The sequence below is a fragment of the Diuraphis noxia genome, unplaced genomic scaffold, assembly GCF_037042655.1.
Source record: "Diuraphis noxia isolate RWA-SAM2 unplaced genomic scaffold, SU_Dnox_SAM2 contig0004, whole genome shotgun sequence".
NCBI lineage: Eukaryota > Metazoa > Arthropoda > Insecta > Hemiptera > Aphididae > Diuraphis > Diuraphis noxia.
Window position 1 is genome coordinate 52,166,649 of NW_028301714.1, and position 18,010 is coordinate 52,184,658.

Below are 18,010 nucleotides of genomic sequence, written 5' to 3' on the forward strand. Positions count from 1 at the left end.
TATCCTTGGTGCATTATAGAGGTCAAAAGTTAACATTTTCCAACAGTTTTCAAAAAAATCGAGTAAAACAAAAAAAAATTACAGAAAAACGGGAATTTTTACACGATACCAGTTTTCGACCAAATATATTTTTTTATATGGTTGTAATTCAAAAACTAATCACTGTAAATACTTGAAATTTTCACCAAATGTTTATGTTAGTGTTATCTATATACAGTTTAATTTTCAAAAGGGTTAATAGTACCTAACCTTTTTTTGAGATATTTATAGACCACTGAAATTTTCGATTTTTATAAGAATTTTTTTTTTTGAAGTGTCGGTAAAAAAATTTTAGATGACCAAAAAAACTTGAAAATTTAGTCAAGGTGCCTTATGAGTTGTTCTTATCGTAGCTAAAAAAAATTAAAAATTGTTACTCACAATTTTTTTTATAAGCGTTAATAGTTCAAATTTTTACGCGAAAATTTGCAAGTAATTTTGAAGTTGAAAAATCATAAATTTTTTTGTGTTTATAACTTAGGATTAAAAATACGACACTAAGTTTTCCGTAAGTTTTCCTTCAAGTAGCTATAGAGAAAACTCGAAGAATCATTATAGGAAAAATTTTAAGTGCGTTTGAATTTTAAATTTTTACGAAATAGCGAAACGATAACGATTTATCCTCAATCGATTTTAAACATTTGTTATTATTAAAAAAGTATAAGTCGTAGATACTTGAAAATTGTACCAGTTATTTAGATTGGCATTTTCTTTATATGATTTAATTTTCAAAATATTCTGACTTTTTTGAGGTACTAATAATAGACAACTGAAATTTTCAATTTTTCTGAAAATTGTTTTTTGAAGTGTCGATAAAATTTTTTTGGTCCTATCAAAATACTTTAAAATTTAATGCAAAGTTCTTCATAAGTTATTCGTATAGTGATTAAAAAATTATAAGAATACATAGGCACGACTTTTTTTTATTAGCATTTGAAGTTCTAATATTGACAAAAATTCGTCAAAACCATGAATATTTGCAAAAAATTATTTTGTAGTACAAAATTCATAAAATTGTTTGTATTTATATCTAAGGTTAAAATATTCAACATTAAGTTTTCCATAAGTTTTTCTTTAAATAGCTATAAAGGAAATTTGAAGCGTCATTATAGGAAAAATGTTTTGAGCGTTTGAGTTTTAAATTGTTATGAAATCGCGTAACGATAACGATTTATCCTCAAACCATGTAATTGTATATCTATGATAATATAGGGTACCTATTATGAATTATGATAACTACATGCAATGTTTTTAGAAAAATTGATTAACCATACTTTATGCAAAATGCGTCCTAATTGAAAAATAATATATTTGTTTCAAAATAGAATATATGACAATTTTAAATATAATATATCCTAGACTGACAAATCACTATTCAGAATCATTTTTCGTATGCAATGATACCTATCATTGCATTCAAATCTAACCTACCCTAGTCAGAGGTCCAGCCCACCACCTAATGTATAGCAGAGCGACATCCACTTACCCGCTTTTTTTTTTACCTTTCCAGAGTATTAATAAATTTGATAAGGTAAATAACTAAAAACAAACTAAACACATTTTGTAAAAGTGTCATATTAGTTTATAGGTATTTTTAACATAACAAGTCATCAATCCTCATAATATAATGTGACATAATTTAGTTTGGCAAAATAGAATTATTTCTTGACAATTAGTCAGCATTAGCTTCCATAACGCTGTTGTTGATAAGTACCATTCACATTTCGTGTACAGCTTCAATACCTAATAATTGGAAAACATTTTCATACACTTGTATTGATGATTTGACCAAATATAATCGAGCATGCATCAGCGGTAATAAACTTGAAATCGGGTCCTGAGAATATAATATATTCATAATATTAATATAATAATTTAGTTGTATAAAATAAAATTAATATGTGAGTATATAGCATTGATTTTTAACCAGTGTACCAAGGACTTGAACATATAATAAATATTTTACAATTGGCAGAAAAAATCCATAAAGTAATTAAAAATTTTAGTTTCACTGTCATACAATTTTGATTTTTAGTGGAATCAGAAGTTAATTTGTAGCAACTATTTAAATGACAAAATTCTAAAACAAAAACATAATTATGGAATTGATAATGCAAGTACAAGTACAAGCAATTTCAATAATGTGAATGAAATAAAAAAGGTCAGTAGAAAATAAAAATTGTGCAATGATCATTTAGATTTTGGGTTCACTTATGTTGACAAAAATTCTGTAGATTTCCCTTTGCATAATTTATGGGAAAAAACTTTCTAATAGGAATTAAAAAGTATATTCTTTTAATCATAGAAGTACTTTTATGTCATTACATTTATTTTATATTATGTTTTCAACTAGCTCTAGTTGTAATTTTTTATATAAGTATTTAATTATCAAATAATCATTCGTACATTTAATTGTGACTATAAAAAAAAAAGAAAAAATTATAAAAGATTAATACGAATAACACCTAGCACCTGATACATCATAATGAATCTCTCATCAGTATTTCTTACTTCATTATGAAATATGTATATTAAAGAGTTTTTATTCAATCAATGATTAGGATTAAAGAATTTTTTTTTTATCTAAATGAATAATACTAACATCGTTAATTTGCTTAATAATTATTAACTTAGTACTATTTAATTTACCGACTTATCTCTTTATGCAAGATACATTTACAGAATACAGACAATTATTGTTCTTAGTCTTTTTAAAATTTCAATTTACAATATTTTCATTGTTTCAATCAAATACTGATAATGTAATATTATATTTATAATAAACATAGAAATTATCATGCATAGTTTAAAGTAATTGGTTTATTCATTATTGATGCAATGCAAAGTAATGGATTAATAATAATTATAAAATAATCATGATAGTAACAATAAAAATTAATACTAGTACAGTAAAAATGTATTTAAAATTTAACATGAAAAAAAGTAAATGAAGATATTGGTAGGATAAACAAAAAATTATAAAATATTATTGATTGTTTAAATGTTAATACATTATATTTTCTAAATGTATGTTCGTTAAGAAAACAAGGTATCCTGTGCATATGTTGTCTCCATCTTACACATCTGACACATATAAAAAGCAAATCTAAATAATTCTAAATACAGTTTATTTATATAAAGCAATTTTATATGTTATCAAACTTGTATATCAGAATAAAAACTGTGTTCAGGCAGAGTATATTTTTCATATTTCATTTAACATTTTTTTAATAAGTATAAGTGCATAATAATTTCAAATTTATATAACTAATTTTTAAATAAAAATGTTTAAAAAAACTTTGCTCTAGCACAAATATGTAAATTTGTTCTAATATTAACTATAAATAAACTGTAGTAATAAACCGGTACATGGATTTGGTATGATACAAGTTTGTAAGACAGAGACAATACATGCATAGACAATATTTTCTTATTGCTTTAGCTTTATCATAAGTCCCCAGATTCTCATAGAATAAGTAGTGATTAAACATTAATGAATTCACTTTTAAGTCTTTTCTGTGCCAGTGCAAATATTGTTACATTTACATATAATTCAGTTTATTATTTTATTATTATTATCATCAATATCTAATATACTTATCTAAATAATTACTTTTGTGGTTTATGGCACAGTATATCATAATAAAGATTATAATATTGTTGTTCACTATACAACAATTATAGTTATGTTTAAAAAGCTAATATTAAAAAAAAAAACTTTTGCTGCATTTTAAAACAACACACTCACTGATAAAATATGATGCCTATGATAAAATAGGCTAACAGCAGATGACATTTCCATCAAAAACTTGCACAATCTATGGACATCCACACTTGCTGACAACAAATGTTTAACAGATTGTTGAATAACCAAAGGATACATTGATATATGGTTAAGGATTAAAATCCATTCTTCCTAAAGTATAAACAATATTATTCATTGTAATTTAATTTCCTAAAACTCCTGAATCAAAGGTAAAAACTAGAAAAAATGTAATGGGTATACCAAATGATAACAGGAGACCTTCATTTTGGTCTTCTACTACCCATAAAAATATGAATTAAAGATATTAAGAAATTAATTACATATTTTATCATTTTGTCCATTTTTATAGTTTAATAGGTTATGTTTATAGTTCATACATGACAAAATAAACATCTCATGGATGCATACATAGAAAAAACTAAAATAATATTTTTACAACTACAAAATTACAATCCAGATGAGCCAACTATGTGGCCAAAACAATCTAAGATATCCCCCCCCCCCAGGTGCCATCACTTAATATAACTTACTTTACTAGTCAACAATCCAAAGTTAACGGCACCAATGTCAGGTAAAGATTCATAGTAATTTTCAATAACCCCTTTTTCAAATGCTTTCCATACTTGACAAAGCCTTGAGTAATTGTACATTATAAAAATACCACCTAAAAAAATAATTTTAGTTGTACATTTCAAACACAAATAAATTTATTTAAACTGACTGTCTTTATTTGATGTATCATATTCTGTATTAATAACTTTACAATGGCGAACACTTAATAATTCATAGACAATTGATGCATGGCAAAGTTTAGATATGATATCAATTGGATATTCATCAGATTCAACACGATTAGCTGACATTTTAGTAATAGCATCTTTTTTTTGCCTGAAAACCAAAAATATAATACTTTATATTGAATAGATGTATTATGTATTATGTATTTAACTATTTAAATAATTAATTATAGGCTCACTGTTTATAATCTTCGACTGTCATATTACAAACAACATTACCACACAATACAAGATTACTGTTATATGGATTGTTTTTTTTTGACACCAATAAATTCAGTCCATTACTTCCTATCACATACCCATTTATTTTGGCTAAATTTTGAATTGTCTCTTTCAATAATGCAATGCGCAAGCATGTAACTGAATCATTCCACTCATCAGAACTGACCAAGACTATCTACATTCATACAAAATAAAAAAAACTAACTGATGTTTTTTAAATAATGTGATTATATACTTTACAGTGCCTTGGTGTTCATCATTACTACCATATTTACAACCAGATGTTAATGTCTCTTTCATCACTGTGGATGTCCATAAATCTTTTTTTAACCATATTGATGTATAATTTGAGGACCATGAGCAACGTTCAACAATTGTCAAATCTTCCACTAACTTTTCAATTAGGTTTTGTAAGTCCTAGAAAATATCAAACACATCAATTTTAAATACATCAAAATTTCAAACTCTTTGTGAATTAATATGTTTAATGACACTTACTTTAGTTGAATAGAAACGGATGTCTCCATTAATGTGGTGTTTTATCATAGGCAATTTAAAGTCGATTTCTAGCTCCATATGTGTACGAACAAACAATCTCAATGCTTTGTAGAAATTGTCCATAATGTACATGATTGTAATTAATACAATAGTTGGTTACCAGATGCAAATGATTCAACTACTCATATAACAAAAGTAATTTAAAATTCACGACATAAAAGTTATGTCCACCAAGTTAAAGTTGAGATAAAAATGTAACAACCTACTTTACTATTTTCCTAGCATAATATATGCCCACAATTGTAATAGCTGCTGAATGCTGGATCTGCATTAACAATTCTATATTCATAACAATTTTTTGCAAACGAGTAACAATATTTCAGATCACAAATTACATAAAATTATATTACACTGTTATGCGTATATATGCACAACGTAATTATATATTAATATACCAATTATTATATTTTATCATAAAGGGACATTTATTAAAACATTTAAAACTAATAAAATAAAAAAGTGATGAAAAAGTAGTTTTAGTTTTTACAATACTTTAAAAGTTTGAAATTGGCATATACATTACAGATGATAGCGATGAGAATGATAATGGTTACATACTTGACATTGATAATATATTATCTATTAGAATTTATGGCAAACGAAAAACTATCAGTACCAACACAACAAAAAAACAAATTGGCGCGAACACAATATCATAAAATGTTTAAAGAAGTGTATTATTATAAACAAAAATAATAAATGCAGTAAAATATTTAATACCTATATCTTGGGAATAAACTACTCTAAATAAAAATAGATGTAAATACTTATTAATATGAAGTGTACATAATCACTCGCAAAAATTTTTCCTGGGGGGGGGGGGGGGGGGGGGGCAATGTTAGGATTTGTGGATAAATATTATAATAATTTTACTAGGTGTTTTAAAATAATAACCTATTTTATTATACTCGTATACAATATATTATATTTTATTATATTACAACTTATTTTATACTTTAAATTTGTTGTATAGTATATAGTAATTTATCTTAAAACATTCAATTAAAAAAATATTTTGAATAAGCCAGGGGGGCAAATGCCCCAGCTTGCCCTCCCCTGCGGGCGCCTATGGAAGTGTATTATAACATAAATTTTTTTAATTATGTTACATAATTTATATAAAATATAAAGATAAATATTGTATTAAATTCTTCACTCAAACCAAATGTGTTACCCGGCGGATAGTATAGGCAAAATAGGTACGTGTATCAAATTTCTGGTGAAACAAAGACGGTGTTTTGATTGTTCGAGCTCCGCCGTATACTATTTTAAAATTGTGTTCACATTACGCTCGTTTCTCAATCTTTTTAGTGTCACGACCCCCGAAATAGGTATAAAAAAGGCGGGTAAGTCGTGGATGTCGCTCTGCTGTACAATAGGTTACTGTAATGGATGGAATTAAATTTGAATCCAATGATATTATATCATTGTATACGAAAAACGATTCTGAGCGAAGATGGTTTATCTGTCTAGGATATATTATAGATTATTAAAAATTTTCAAATCTTAGATTTAAAAAGAAAAATTTTTACGAATTTCTAGTTTGAAACAATTTGCGAATTTTCGTGATTTTCGTAATTTTTACATAATATGTTGTCAAAATTCAAACTTTGAATGCTTGTAAAAAAAATTGTGACCATGAATTAATTTTATTTTTCAACTGCTATTGTTAAAATGTGTTAGAAGCCTAGTATTAAATTTTCAAGCTTTTCTACCGAACAAATAAACTTTTATCGATATTTATAGAAAAAAAAAACTAAAAAAGTTGAAAAATTAAAATTTCAGTAAACAGCTCAAAACAAATCTAAATACTTTGAAAATTTTATCAAATATAGAAAATGCCTATATAAATATTCAGTCAAAATTTCAAGTATCTGTGGTCATTTGTTTTAGACTTTTAAAGTTACAACAAAATAAGGAAATCGCTAAAAGTGAAAATCCAATGTTGTAAAAATTTAAAGTTCAAACGCTACATTACGCTATTGGGAACAAATCAAAAAAAGTATATGTTTCTACGTCACCTAACTACTAGAGATTTCTGTGGCAATAAATATTTAATAAAATATATTTTTACGTCAACCGCGCCAATAGGGTAGAAGGAAAAACTTACGTAAATATTTATTCTTTCTGAGAAATACGTATACCCTACGAGTGTTTATCTAGTGCCTGCAGAGCAGTGCATCGCCGTCATAGGAAATGCATCGCGCGTCTTCATGTTGATTTTTTGTTTTTACTATGTAACAGTTAAGCTATCATAGTTTTATACTAGAAACTTTAAAAATTAAAATTAAAAAATTAAAAAATGTCAACGGTCAATAGACCGAACCGGTTAATTGGGCGGCTACGTTCATTAAAATCCCGCTCACCATATTAATATGACCGACCACCGACTTTAGCTGCTACTATAATCAGTTATAATATAAATATTTTATACACTTCAGTGCATTGGGAGTGTTGGGACACGCGGAGGTTCCACGGCGACGGCACTATCTATGTGGATCCACGTGGTTTATCACCGTTCAGCGTGTATCAACAGCGACTGATAAGTGATAACGGGCAGCCGACGGCGGCCCTACGTCACAGTGCGTCAATACCTATACTGCAGCTATAGCCTATCCCTATCTGCTCATAGGCTACAAAAGTTAGAAGTGACAATTTTTTTTTTTTTTAATTGTCAGCAACACTAGGGTGATTACTGATTAGTGATTAGCGTGTAGTGACTAAGTACGGTGACGCTGCTCGTTAGCTCTGTTCGCCGGTCCACAGTCGTTCCTCGAAAAAAAGGCGTTGGTCCTTCCGTTGTTCGATCGCCGGTTATTTGCGCGTTGCAACCGCAGCCCGTCAGTCGCCTACCGCCGCCCTGTCCACGATGTACGCCTAAAAAGACGAACGGTCGTGCCTTCTCTAGCGATCGATACACGTGATCCACCGTCGGGGACGCACAACGGATCCAGATCTGAGCAAGGTACGTCCACCTGAACGCCGTTTCCGGGAGGCACTGCCGAACACACAGTGGCCCCCCCTTCCCCCAATCAAGGCTTTCGATCCGGTCGCGAGTCTCCTACTTTTTCACCGTTTCCAACATACGTGTGTTTCCAACATACGTGTACCTACAGATATTCTCATAATATAATGTTTTTTATATTTTTTTATATGCATTTTTAATAATCATAATAATAATAAAAATAATGTATGTGTGGTGCACACTGATCAAAAACGACTAATTAGTACTAGTCAAGTTTTTTTTAAATTTTATTTTCGTTTTTTGTTTTATGTTTTGACACAATGTTCTTCACAATAGATGCCTTACAAAGACCGGAATGTTACGACAATGGTGTCTCGCAACCGTATATCGACTGATTCTAAGCCCAAATCTAGGCCGAAGAAAATCGACAAAGTAAGATGTTCCGATAACAACAATATTGTTGTGTATCTACACAATGTTTTTATTACTCTTCTACTATAGCTATTATAGTTTTATTACTTAACATATTACATAACAATTAACATATGTGAGTATCCTCAATCGCTATCTTGATTAAATATTTGCGCCAACACAATTGTTGCTTTAGTTTGTGCTACAAATAAATATTGTAAATCTATGTTGTTCGTGATAAGTTTCTGCATCCCTAGTGTTATCTCTATAACTATAACCCTATCTAAAAAAATTTTTGTTTTGTAAGACATAGGTAATCATGCTTTATAACTAGTTAGTAATTCGTTTTACCTTGACCAATTATGACACAAATGGTAGGTATGTATTCCAATTATGTGACAATAAACATTTTCCTTTGTATTTTATTATTACTCAATTAATTTCTATTATTACACTTATTCAATAATATTTCTATGTAGTCTATATTTTATTAAATGTCTAGATATTTATTTGTTTAGATAGTTTCATTATTTAGGGTTATTCCATTTATTACTAGTCAACTTCAATGTTGTACATTGATTATATATTATATTATATCAGCTGATAGTCAACTTTAAAATCAGTTTGTAGAATGCTAATCACATTGTTAAGAAATAACAATTTACAAAGTAAGACAAATCTATTTCACTTACATTTTTTAAAAATCTTGATTAAGTGTAAAAACAATAAAAAGTAACTAGAGCCTATCTCAAAAAATAATAAAAAATATCTACCTAGATACAAAAATGTAATTTAATTTAGTTTCAGATGTTTTATTTATCTATTTCTAGGTATGTCAAAAGATTTTGTGGTCTTGACTGGATTAAAAGAAATTATTAATTTAACTCGATTTTAAATCAATCATACTAAATAATACTTTTCTCGAGTCATAATAATTTTCAATATATTACTCTTTAATTGTTGTATTTAATTACAACAACATTGAATTGTTTATTTTTCTAATGCATGTAAAATCTATGTATTAATATGTTATTGACGTTGATCAGTTTTAATATACTGCTTACACCTAACATTTTTTTTAGGTATTACAAAACGGCCAGAATAATTCTAAATTCAAACAACTTAAAAAATCAGCAAAAATGGAAGTCCACTCACTTGTGGTATGGAAACATCCCATCTTAACCTTAGATTATTTCTGTAAAGAAGTAGTTTATTTATCCAAATCATTTATTAAAAAGTAAGTTACATTAAAAACTGTTTCATATTTATTTATTATAAAGAACTTTAAAAATATTTGTTTAAAATTCAACAAATTATCCATTGTGTTCACTTAAAGTAATTCAATTGCTATAAAACTACTTTTCAAGTTGCCACATAGAATGCAATAAATTGTTTTATTTTTTATTTGTTGTTTTTTATATACCTATTTGTCTTTGGTTTTACCAATTTATTATAAATATCCTACTATAATTTAGTATTTTCATAATTCTACATAATATAAGATCTTAAATTTATTTTCCAAACTTGGTAAATTAGTATTTATGTTTTCCATAAAATAAGTTTTTATTTTTTTATTTATTATTATTGTATTATTTGAACTGCTGTTAAAATAATTGATGGACCTTGGTACCATATTCAAACACATTCATCAATTAAATGTTCAAATTAAATATTATTTTGATCAAGAAAACAAATAAAATTAAAATATTAATAGACTATTAATAACATTTTTGTATGGTATTTTTTTTAAATTGTTACTGATTGTATTTATTCACGTATTTATTTTGTTATCCACAATATTTTATCTTAACAATGATTATTAACTATATTTTTATTGCTTTTCAAATTATATGCATTTAGTTGTACTTATAGTTTTTTAATTTAATTTTAATTTTTAATCAAATAACATTGTAATGTCAGATAATTTTTAAACACATTTTGTCATGCTATTTTATAATAACTTGTATGATTTTTAAATAGCATTTAATTATTTTAGTAACATATTACTGAAGGTCTTTTGTTTGAATAATATTTAATTGTAAAACTGATTATATTCATTTCTATTTTTCAGGTTAATTTGTTATAAGTTATATGTGCTTCTGGCATTTTTAGTAATTTCTACTCCAATTATTTTACTATATATAGAAGGTCCTCATTTACCAGTAAGTCATGCTGTTTTAGTTTAAATAAGTCAACATCAATTCATTTCATTATTGGATTTTTAGATATTAATATGGGCAAAATCAAAAGTTGTATGGTCTCTCTATTGGTTAGGTCTAGGAGTTTTATCATCTGTTGGTTTTGGTACTGGCCTTCATACATTCCTTCTCTATTTGGGCCCCCACATTACCTCTGTCACTTTGGCCGCCTATGAATGTGGAGGACTTAACTTCCCTGAGCCTCCATATCCAGAACAGTAAGTTCTACTTATTTAAATTTATTTTATATAGTTATACATAATTAGTTTTTAAATTAATACAATTTCAGAATTATTTGTCCTGATGAAGTTGACAGTGCTTGGATAGCCAGTTTATGGAACATCATGTTAAAAGTACGAGTGGAAGCCATGATGTGGGGAGCAGGAACTGCGCTTGGTGAATTGCCGCCATACTTTATGGCTCGTGCTGCTAGACTTTCTGGTAGACCACCAGATGAAGACAAGGAAGATTTAATAGAATTTGAAGAATTACTGAAAAAAGAAAAACATCCTGAAACAATGGTTACATTTGCATATCTTAGTTCATTATGTTAATTGTATGGTAATTCATATTTCTATTTCAGACTCTAGTGGACAAGTCAAAATTGTTTGTCGAGCGACTTGTAAAAAAAGTTGGCTTCTTTGGAATCTTAGCATGTGCATCTGTAAGTTAATAATTTGTTTTATACTATAAATACTAAAGTTTGATTAATGTAAACATTTTAGATTCCGAATCCATTATTCGATCTCGCTGGGATTACATGTGGACACTTTTTAATACCGTTCTGGACATTTTTCGGAGCTACTCTTTTGGGTAAAGCTGCCATTAAGATGAGCATACAAGTGTTATTTGTTGTTGTAGCTTTTAATGAAACACTTATTGCTAGTGTACTAGACATTGTTGGAAAAATCCCAGGAATTGGAAAAAAATTGCAGGCACCTATTACAACGTTTTTAGAAAATCAAAAACAAAGGTTACATGCCAAAAAAGACTCAAAGGTAATCAAATATTGATCTTTGTTATTATATTTTTAATTATTGACATTTATGTACTTATATAGGGTACAAATATTGCTGTGAAATTGTTTGATCTATTTGTGTTATCAATGGTTCTTTATTTCATTGTATCTATAATCAACTCTATGGCACAAAATTACTATAAGCGACACCATAAGACTTCAAAAAAGCGATTAAGCGACTGACATACGGTTGTCAACCGTTTGAAAAAATCTTATTGTAAGTCCAAACGGAATTAAATAATTACAACTCATTCATACATCCAATTTTTTTGGTATAAATTAAAAATTATTATTTCTTGGTACACAATAATAAGTCTTACATTATATATTTATTATAAATTAATAAATATGACAGGGTTTTGATTTATAACTATTATTATAAAAGTAAATAAAAAAAAAATATTTATAAAATTAATATTATTGTATTATTATGCTGCTCAATCAACTAAATGAAAATTGTTACTATTGTAAAACATACTATTTAAGATTTAAAAATGTATTGTCTCAAATGGCAATTTTGAGCAGCTTTTTATTTGTATTTTTTCATATTAAAAATAATAATTTGTGTTCCGTATGGTATATTTTATATTAAATATATTTTGCACAGCAAAATATAATGAATTGTAAAAATATTTTTAAAGTATATGTGTTATCCACAAGCGTTACCAATATTTAATTTTAGGTGTAATTATAAACCATGCGGGAAAAATTTTATTATACTGATTTTAAAATGTTAAATATTGTTTTTTCTCCAAATTAAATGTATGTTAAGCAATCTTAAACATTTTCCTAATAAAAATATCATTTAAAATAACCAGGCCTGTTATCAAAATACAACGTTGATTAGAATAATACACAGCCAATCAAAAATTCATTTTTAGTTTGATTTTGTAAAATATGTTAGTGGTAGTCGCTACACAACAGAGGATGCTTGTGTATATCCTTATAAAATGTTTGTGATAATAGTGAAAATTATAGTGTAAAGTTGCATTAAATTTAGTGGTAGAAGACTGTTCCCCTTCTGAAAATTTGTTCATTCCTGTTTTGAAAAAAAAATTATAATTACATGATGAATGATTTCAAGTATTATAATGATTTTTTTAATTTTTTAATTTGTCAATTGTTTTGTAGAAAGACAAATTACATATTTAAATATTAATTTGTGTTACGTGTATGCATGCCAGTGATTATGCATTTTTGACAACAAACCATTAAATATTCAAATTGTGTGTTTTAGTAATTTTATGTAGTTAAATACTATATTTGTTCTCATAATATACTTGTGTTTTCCAGATATTTTGTAAGACTTTATTACTTATTAGTTATTAGACTTTTCAAAGAATAATAGTGAAGTGTGTAGGGTAAGTCTTATGTAAACTGTGTTTAAATATTATATGGTTCAATGGATTTGTAGTACAATTGTCCTCAAATACATTATAGGAATGTATATGTATATCATGTAGAATTATTCAATTTTTTTTTTGTGACACAATACCTGTTTGTATGTTATGTCACAATGATTAATAACCAAATTTATGTTTACAAACATGGTAGTATGCATAAATTTGTATTGTGTACACCTTTATTTTGCACATGTGGATGTGTTGTGGACTTGTGGTTTTTAATACTAATTACATGTACACACATGTATATTTTATGTGTGCATTATTATTTGTTTATGTATTTTTTTTGTAATGAAACCCAATAAAATGTTATGTTGTTTTATTTCTTGTAGTTATCACTTTCTTTCCATACATTATTCATAAAAATAATATTTTATTAATGTTATAATAGAATAAATGTGTCTATATATTACAAAATATAAATGATAACAAATTATTGCTGTAATTGTTGTTATTGCTGATGCAATTATCATCCGCTCATTACACAATATATATATTATATATTTTTTTTACTGACATATGTATTAATTAATTAATATATCTTTTATATCCATAATTTGACTATTAGACTATTAATCGTCAACAGATTTTAATGATTTACAAATATAATGCTTACTTTATTCATGTTACCATTGCCTAAAAGTAAACTACATTTCTTATTCATACTTTTAGAATAGATGACCAACATATTTATGCTATTTACAGTTATTTGCATAACAGTGTTGTTTCTAAGTGCATTTAAATCATACAATGTATTTTCTATTGTTTTAGATGATTGTTTAATCAACGTTTGATTAATACATTGGTGTATATTTTTAATTTAATTTAATGTTTTATATAATAAAAGTGTACATGGGATTCTTTTCTTTTATTAAATACTTTTCATTAGACTACTAGCTTATACTTTATAGAATACATACTTGTTAAAAAAAATACTTGTACTACTATATGTCTATATCCCATAATAAAATATTAGCTAACTATTTATATTGAGGCACACTTTCACATTGTAATATTTAAGTTGAACTAAACTTAATATAATGTAGTATGTAATTTTAATTTCTTTATTTACATTATATTAATTTTAATTAAAAAATGATAAAATGTGTATTTTAAATATTGCAGATTATTTTTATTCTACCAATTTTTCATTGATAATATTATGGCTAATCGAAATTTTTTTGAAAATAGAATTCCAGGTGTTTAATATTTTTAAATATATTTTATCATGTACAGTATGTATCAGAATATGTTAAAATGGCATAATATGTTTCTGTTACACCATGTATATCTAACCTATTATAGACTATAGTAGATTAGAACAGTGATTTGGTGCTCAATTTTTTTTTCTGTGGTGTGCTTTTATGGATTAAATAATACAGCCACAGTTTTCTGTGAATACCCTGAAAAACAGGACAGAAAATACTCGTTAGTAACACATTTTTTAAACAATTTCTATGCATTTTTAATTAATTATTGTGAGCCGTTTACTGTAGTGCCTTTAAAAAGTGCTCGCAGTGTCTCTAGTGCACAGTTTAGGAACCACTGCTTTAGGGGAAAGAATAGCTGAAATTCACTATTTTGTTTTTACATTTTGTGTTTAAAAGCCTGACCTGAGGGATAAGTGCATTGCAATAAAGGTATGTAGTTATAAATACAGTTATATTTCTGATTTCATATAAGTGAATGTCTTGAATAGTAATAGGAATGATGTGTAATGATCTTATATAACTATTATATGTTTCCTAATGAATGGAAGTATTTTACTGAAGTATTATTGATTAAAAATAAAATAATACTGTATGGAATATATTTTTATTATACACACATTTCTATAACAAATAATAAACATAAATTTTATAAAATAAATTAGAAACATGGGGAATTCATAATTTTATCATAAATATATTAAAATATTTAACAAAGGTAAATAAAACTATTTCAATTATTTAAAACCAATATTATCATGGTAAATTGCTTACTTAAGTCTAAACAAAGACATTAAAAGTAAGGATGTATGATGATATATTTTACAGTTACGGCTTGTGTAATTCTATTATCTAATTATTAATTTTAAATGAGATGCTTATGCTGACTGTTGATTGTTGAACATTTATTACAGTTTTAACTAAAAACAAAATTTATAATATTTTATTTGTATTTAAGTTTTTATCAAATTATACTAAACCCAAACTTTAAATGCAATTATTCTATTATAGAAATTGTACTTACAAATACAATGACAAGGACAAGCGCATACTCATGACTCATGTACCTATGAAACAGATGAAATGTTATTTATGACAACTAAGGAATGAAAATTCACTATTCTCATAGTTTTTGGTAATGGATTATAAGATAGTATGGTATGTTTATAAGAATGACAAAAACCGTATGATTTACTAATAATATTATTTTATCCTAATATTAATAACGCAGCCATTGTCTTTGTCAATCATAATATTGATTTATTCTTCTTCGGTCTTATTATTTTGGAAAGACGCCAGTAACTGTTCAATTCGCGAATAAATGTCTCCGTTTTTGCGTTCCAAATGGTCAAGCACCAAGTTCAGATTGTCGATCTCTTCATGCAACTTGTAGACAACTAAGAGAACAAATAAACATATACTTAATTATTATTCTAATCAAATAATATTGCATAAGTTTTTACTGACCAGTATCACCTTCTTCATTTTCCCCTCGAGCCGAGTCCATGGATGGATCAGTGGTCTCTTCTTGGTCTATATCGTTAGCTTCGTCCGCCATATTTTCAGGAATCTTAAAAGACAAATTTACAGTATTAAACTATGACGAAATATTTTTATTGCATTAGGTGCCTATTATATTTGTTGTTAAACGAACGCAAATACACAACGCAATATCGAACATTACAAGGAAACTTAGCAAACAGAAAAATAATTAATTCCGTACCTACAACGTTTATTATAAAGTTTAATTATGCAGCTTACCAGGCGTTTGACAATGACACAAGAAAAATAAAATCCAATATTATTCTAAATTTCTAACTCTGACTACAATATTAAAGTCAAACTAGGCGTCTGCCGTCTTCAACTTACTGCGGCCTTGAGACTTGAAAACAATTATGTATTTGCTACTTGATAATAGTTTTACTGTTATCAGTATATTTCTGTTATCTCCGTGTACAGTGGATTTTTATGATAAAAATACGAAATAATCATGGCTAAATAGCTATTAGCGATTTTCTTTTAAAAATACTTTTTTTAAAACTTTTTTAATTTAATAAAAATAATTTGTGTACGTCGGTATTGATAGCATAACAAATTAGCTTTAAGCTAAATAAAAATTAAAAGTTGAAAGTTTCGAAGATACATCAGTAAATGAGTGGTAAGTTTTCAGTTCTGTTTACAAAAGTTGAAACTAAAAAGTTAAACCGTAGAGAGGTTTTTTTCATGACATGCCCGCGGCCGGTCTTCTTCAAGGGATACGATACGACTTATAGTTGGACATTTAATGTTTATAGTTCCTGGCACTTCATAGTCCATACCTTATAATTTATTATAAAAACTACTGCGACGTATAGATAATATCATAAAACAATAAATAATATAATATTCTAAAATTGACCCAACCTTCGTGATTGGCGCACATACGGGGGTGCCAGGGGGTGCTTAGCGCCCCTAAGTCTTATATTAGCACCCCCAAATTATTTTGAATTAAAAATTGTGTTTTAAGTGTAATATTGCATTTAGAATGAATTATTTCCAGTTTATATTTGTAATGCAATAATTTTTACTAAAAATGTTGTTTTCGTATACTGCAATGTCTATCGGAATTATGATTTATTGATATGAAAATAATGATATAAACTAAAATTATTTAGTTTGATAGTATAGAAATGTTCAGCTATCTATTCTTAGTTAGTAGTTTTTTAATATGGTGTTTTTGATTCAGTGACAACTTCACTGATATTAAATTATTTTATTTTATTATTATTTCCATTTTGCTGCATAAATACCAACAATTTATTAATTCAATGTCAAGGAATAAATGTAATATTTTATATTATTCACATTATATTACTTTTTTCAATATTTCCAGTACATTTAAATTGGGTAAAATAAAAAAAAAAGATGAAAGTAGTGAAAATGTAGACAACCCTAATTTCAACATTTGTTCATTTAATTATATTATAATAGTCGTTATAATAATCGGTTATAGGATATATTGAAAATCAGATTCATTAATTTGAGAATTTGATTGTAGTAATGTAGTAATTTTTTGAAATAGTAAGTGTAACCGTATAGCCGTAGAGGTGGTGTGTGGAGAGCAAAGTCTCCCACTAGTCACTTTGAGGTAAAAGATTTTAGCACTCCCAAGTTTAAGACTGAATGTGCGCCTATGTAATACACACGCACCAACCAATGTAATATTATTTTATATTTAAATCGTCATAGATAAAGATCATAAAAGTTTGTTGAATTACCTAATTAAATCAGGTGTAATTTAAGTTGATGAACACTTGTGATTGATAATACTTTTAATCTGACAATAATGATGTTAATCTATGTAATGATATATAGTAATACTTTTCACTCAAGTCTCCAAACCTTGTAAAAAAATCTCAAATTTACTTATTGTATTATTATGTTAC

General features: G+C 26.8%; 3 protein-coding genes across 5 annotated transcripts; 1 reads left to right on the top strand and 2 right to left on the bottom strand.

Annotated features, from left to right (window-relative positions):
• Positions 1-1,598: 1,598 nt before the first annotated feature.
• Positions 1,599-6,039, bottom strand: LOC107164960 (DALR anticodon-binding domain-containing protein 3). 2 transcript variants are annotated; one of them, XM_015512998.2, is made up of 8 exons: positions 5,585-6,039; positions 5,323-5,500; positions 5,065-5,241; positions 4,782-4,999; positions 4,527-4,693; positions 4,336-4,469; positions 3,788-3,955; positions 1,599-1,876 (listed from the first exon to the last, which is right to left on the bottom strand). In XM_015512998.2, exons 2-8 carry the CDS (start codon positions 5,452-5,454, stop codon positions 1,757-1,759), a joined length of 1,116 nt encoding a protein of 371 aa, XP_015368484.2. In that variant the 5' UTR covers positions 5,455-5,500; positions 5,585-6,039; the 3' UTR covers positions 1,599-1,756. The 2 variants fall into 2 exon arrangements, with proteins under 2 accessions (XP_015368484.2, XP_015368483.2); XM_015512997.2 differs by having other exon boundaries at positions 5,589-6,019.
• A 1,936-nt stretch (positions 6,040-7,975) lies between these two features.
• On the top strand, positions 7,976-13,699 carry LOC107164958 (vacuole membrane protein 1-like). Its single transcript, XM_015512995.2, has 9 exons — positions 7,976-8,347; positions 8,684-8,779; positions 9,841-9,995; positions 10,830-10,920; positions 10,984-11,174; positions 11,246-11,477; positions 11,540-11,620; positions 11,682-11,954; positions 12,017-13,699. Exons 2-9 carry the CDS (start codon positions 8,684-8,686, stop codon positions 12,155-12,157), a joined length of 1,260 nt encoding a protein of 419 aa, XP_015368481.2. The 5' UTR covers positions 7,976-8,347; the 3' UTR covers positions 12,158-13,699.
• Positions 13,700-15,173: 1,474 nt separating this feature from the next.
• LOC149056182 (uncharacterized) lies at positions 15,174-16,507 on the bottom strand. Of its 2 annotated transcripts, none has more exons than XM_089225576.1 (3): positions 16,347-16,507; positions 16,053-16,155; positions 15,174-15,982 (listed from the first exon to the last, which is right to left on the bottom strand). In XM_089225576.1, the coding sequence occupies exons 2-3, from the start codon at positions 16,141-16,143 to the stop codon at positions 15,846-15,848; spliced, it is 228 nt and encodes a 75-aa protein (XP_089081702.1). In that variant the 5' UTR covers positions 16,144-16,155; positions 16,347-16,507; the 3' UTR covers positions 15,174-15,845. The 2 variants fall into 2 exon arrangements, with proteins under 2 accessions (XP_089081702.1, XP_089081703.1); XM_089225577.1 differs by having other exon boundaries at positions 16,309-16,468.
• Between the last annotated feature and the right edge of the window lie 1,503 nt (positions 16,508-18,010).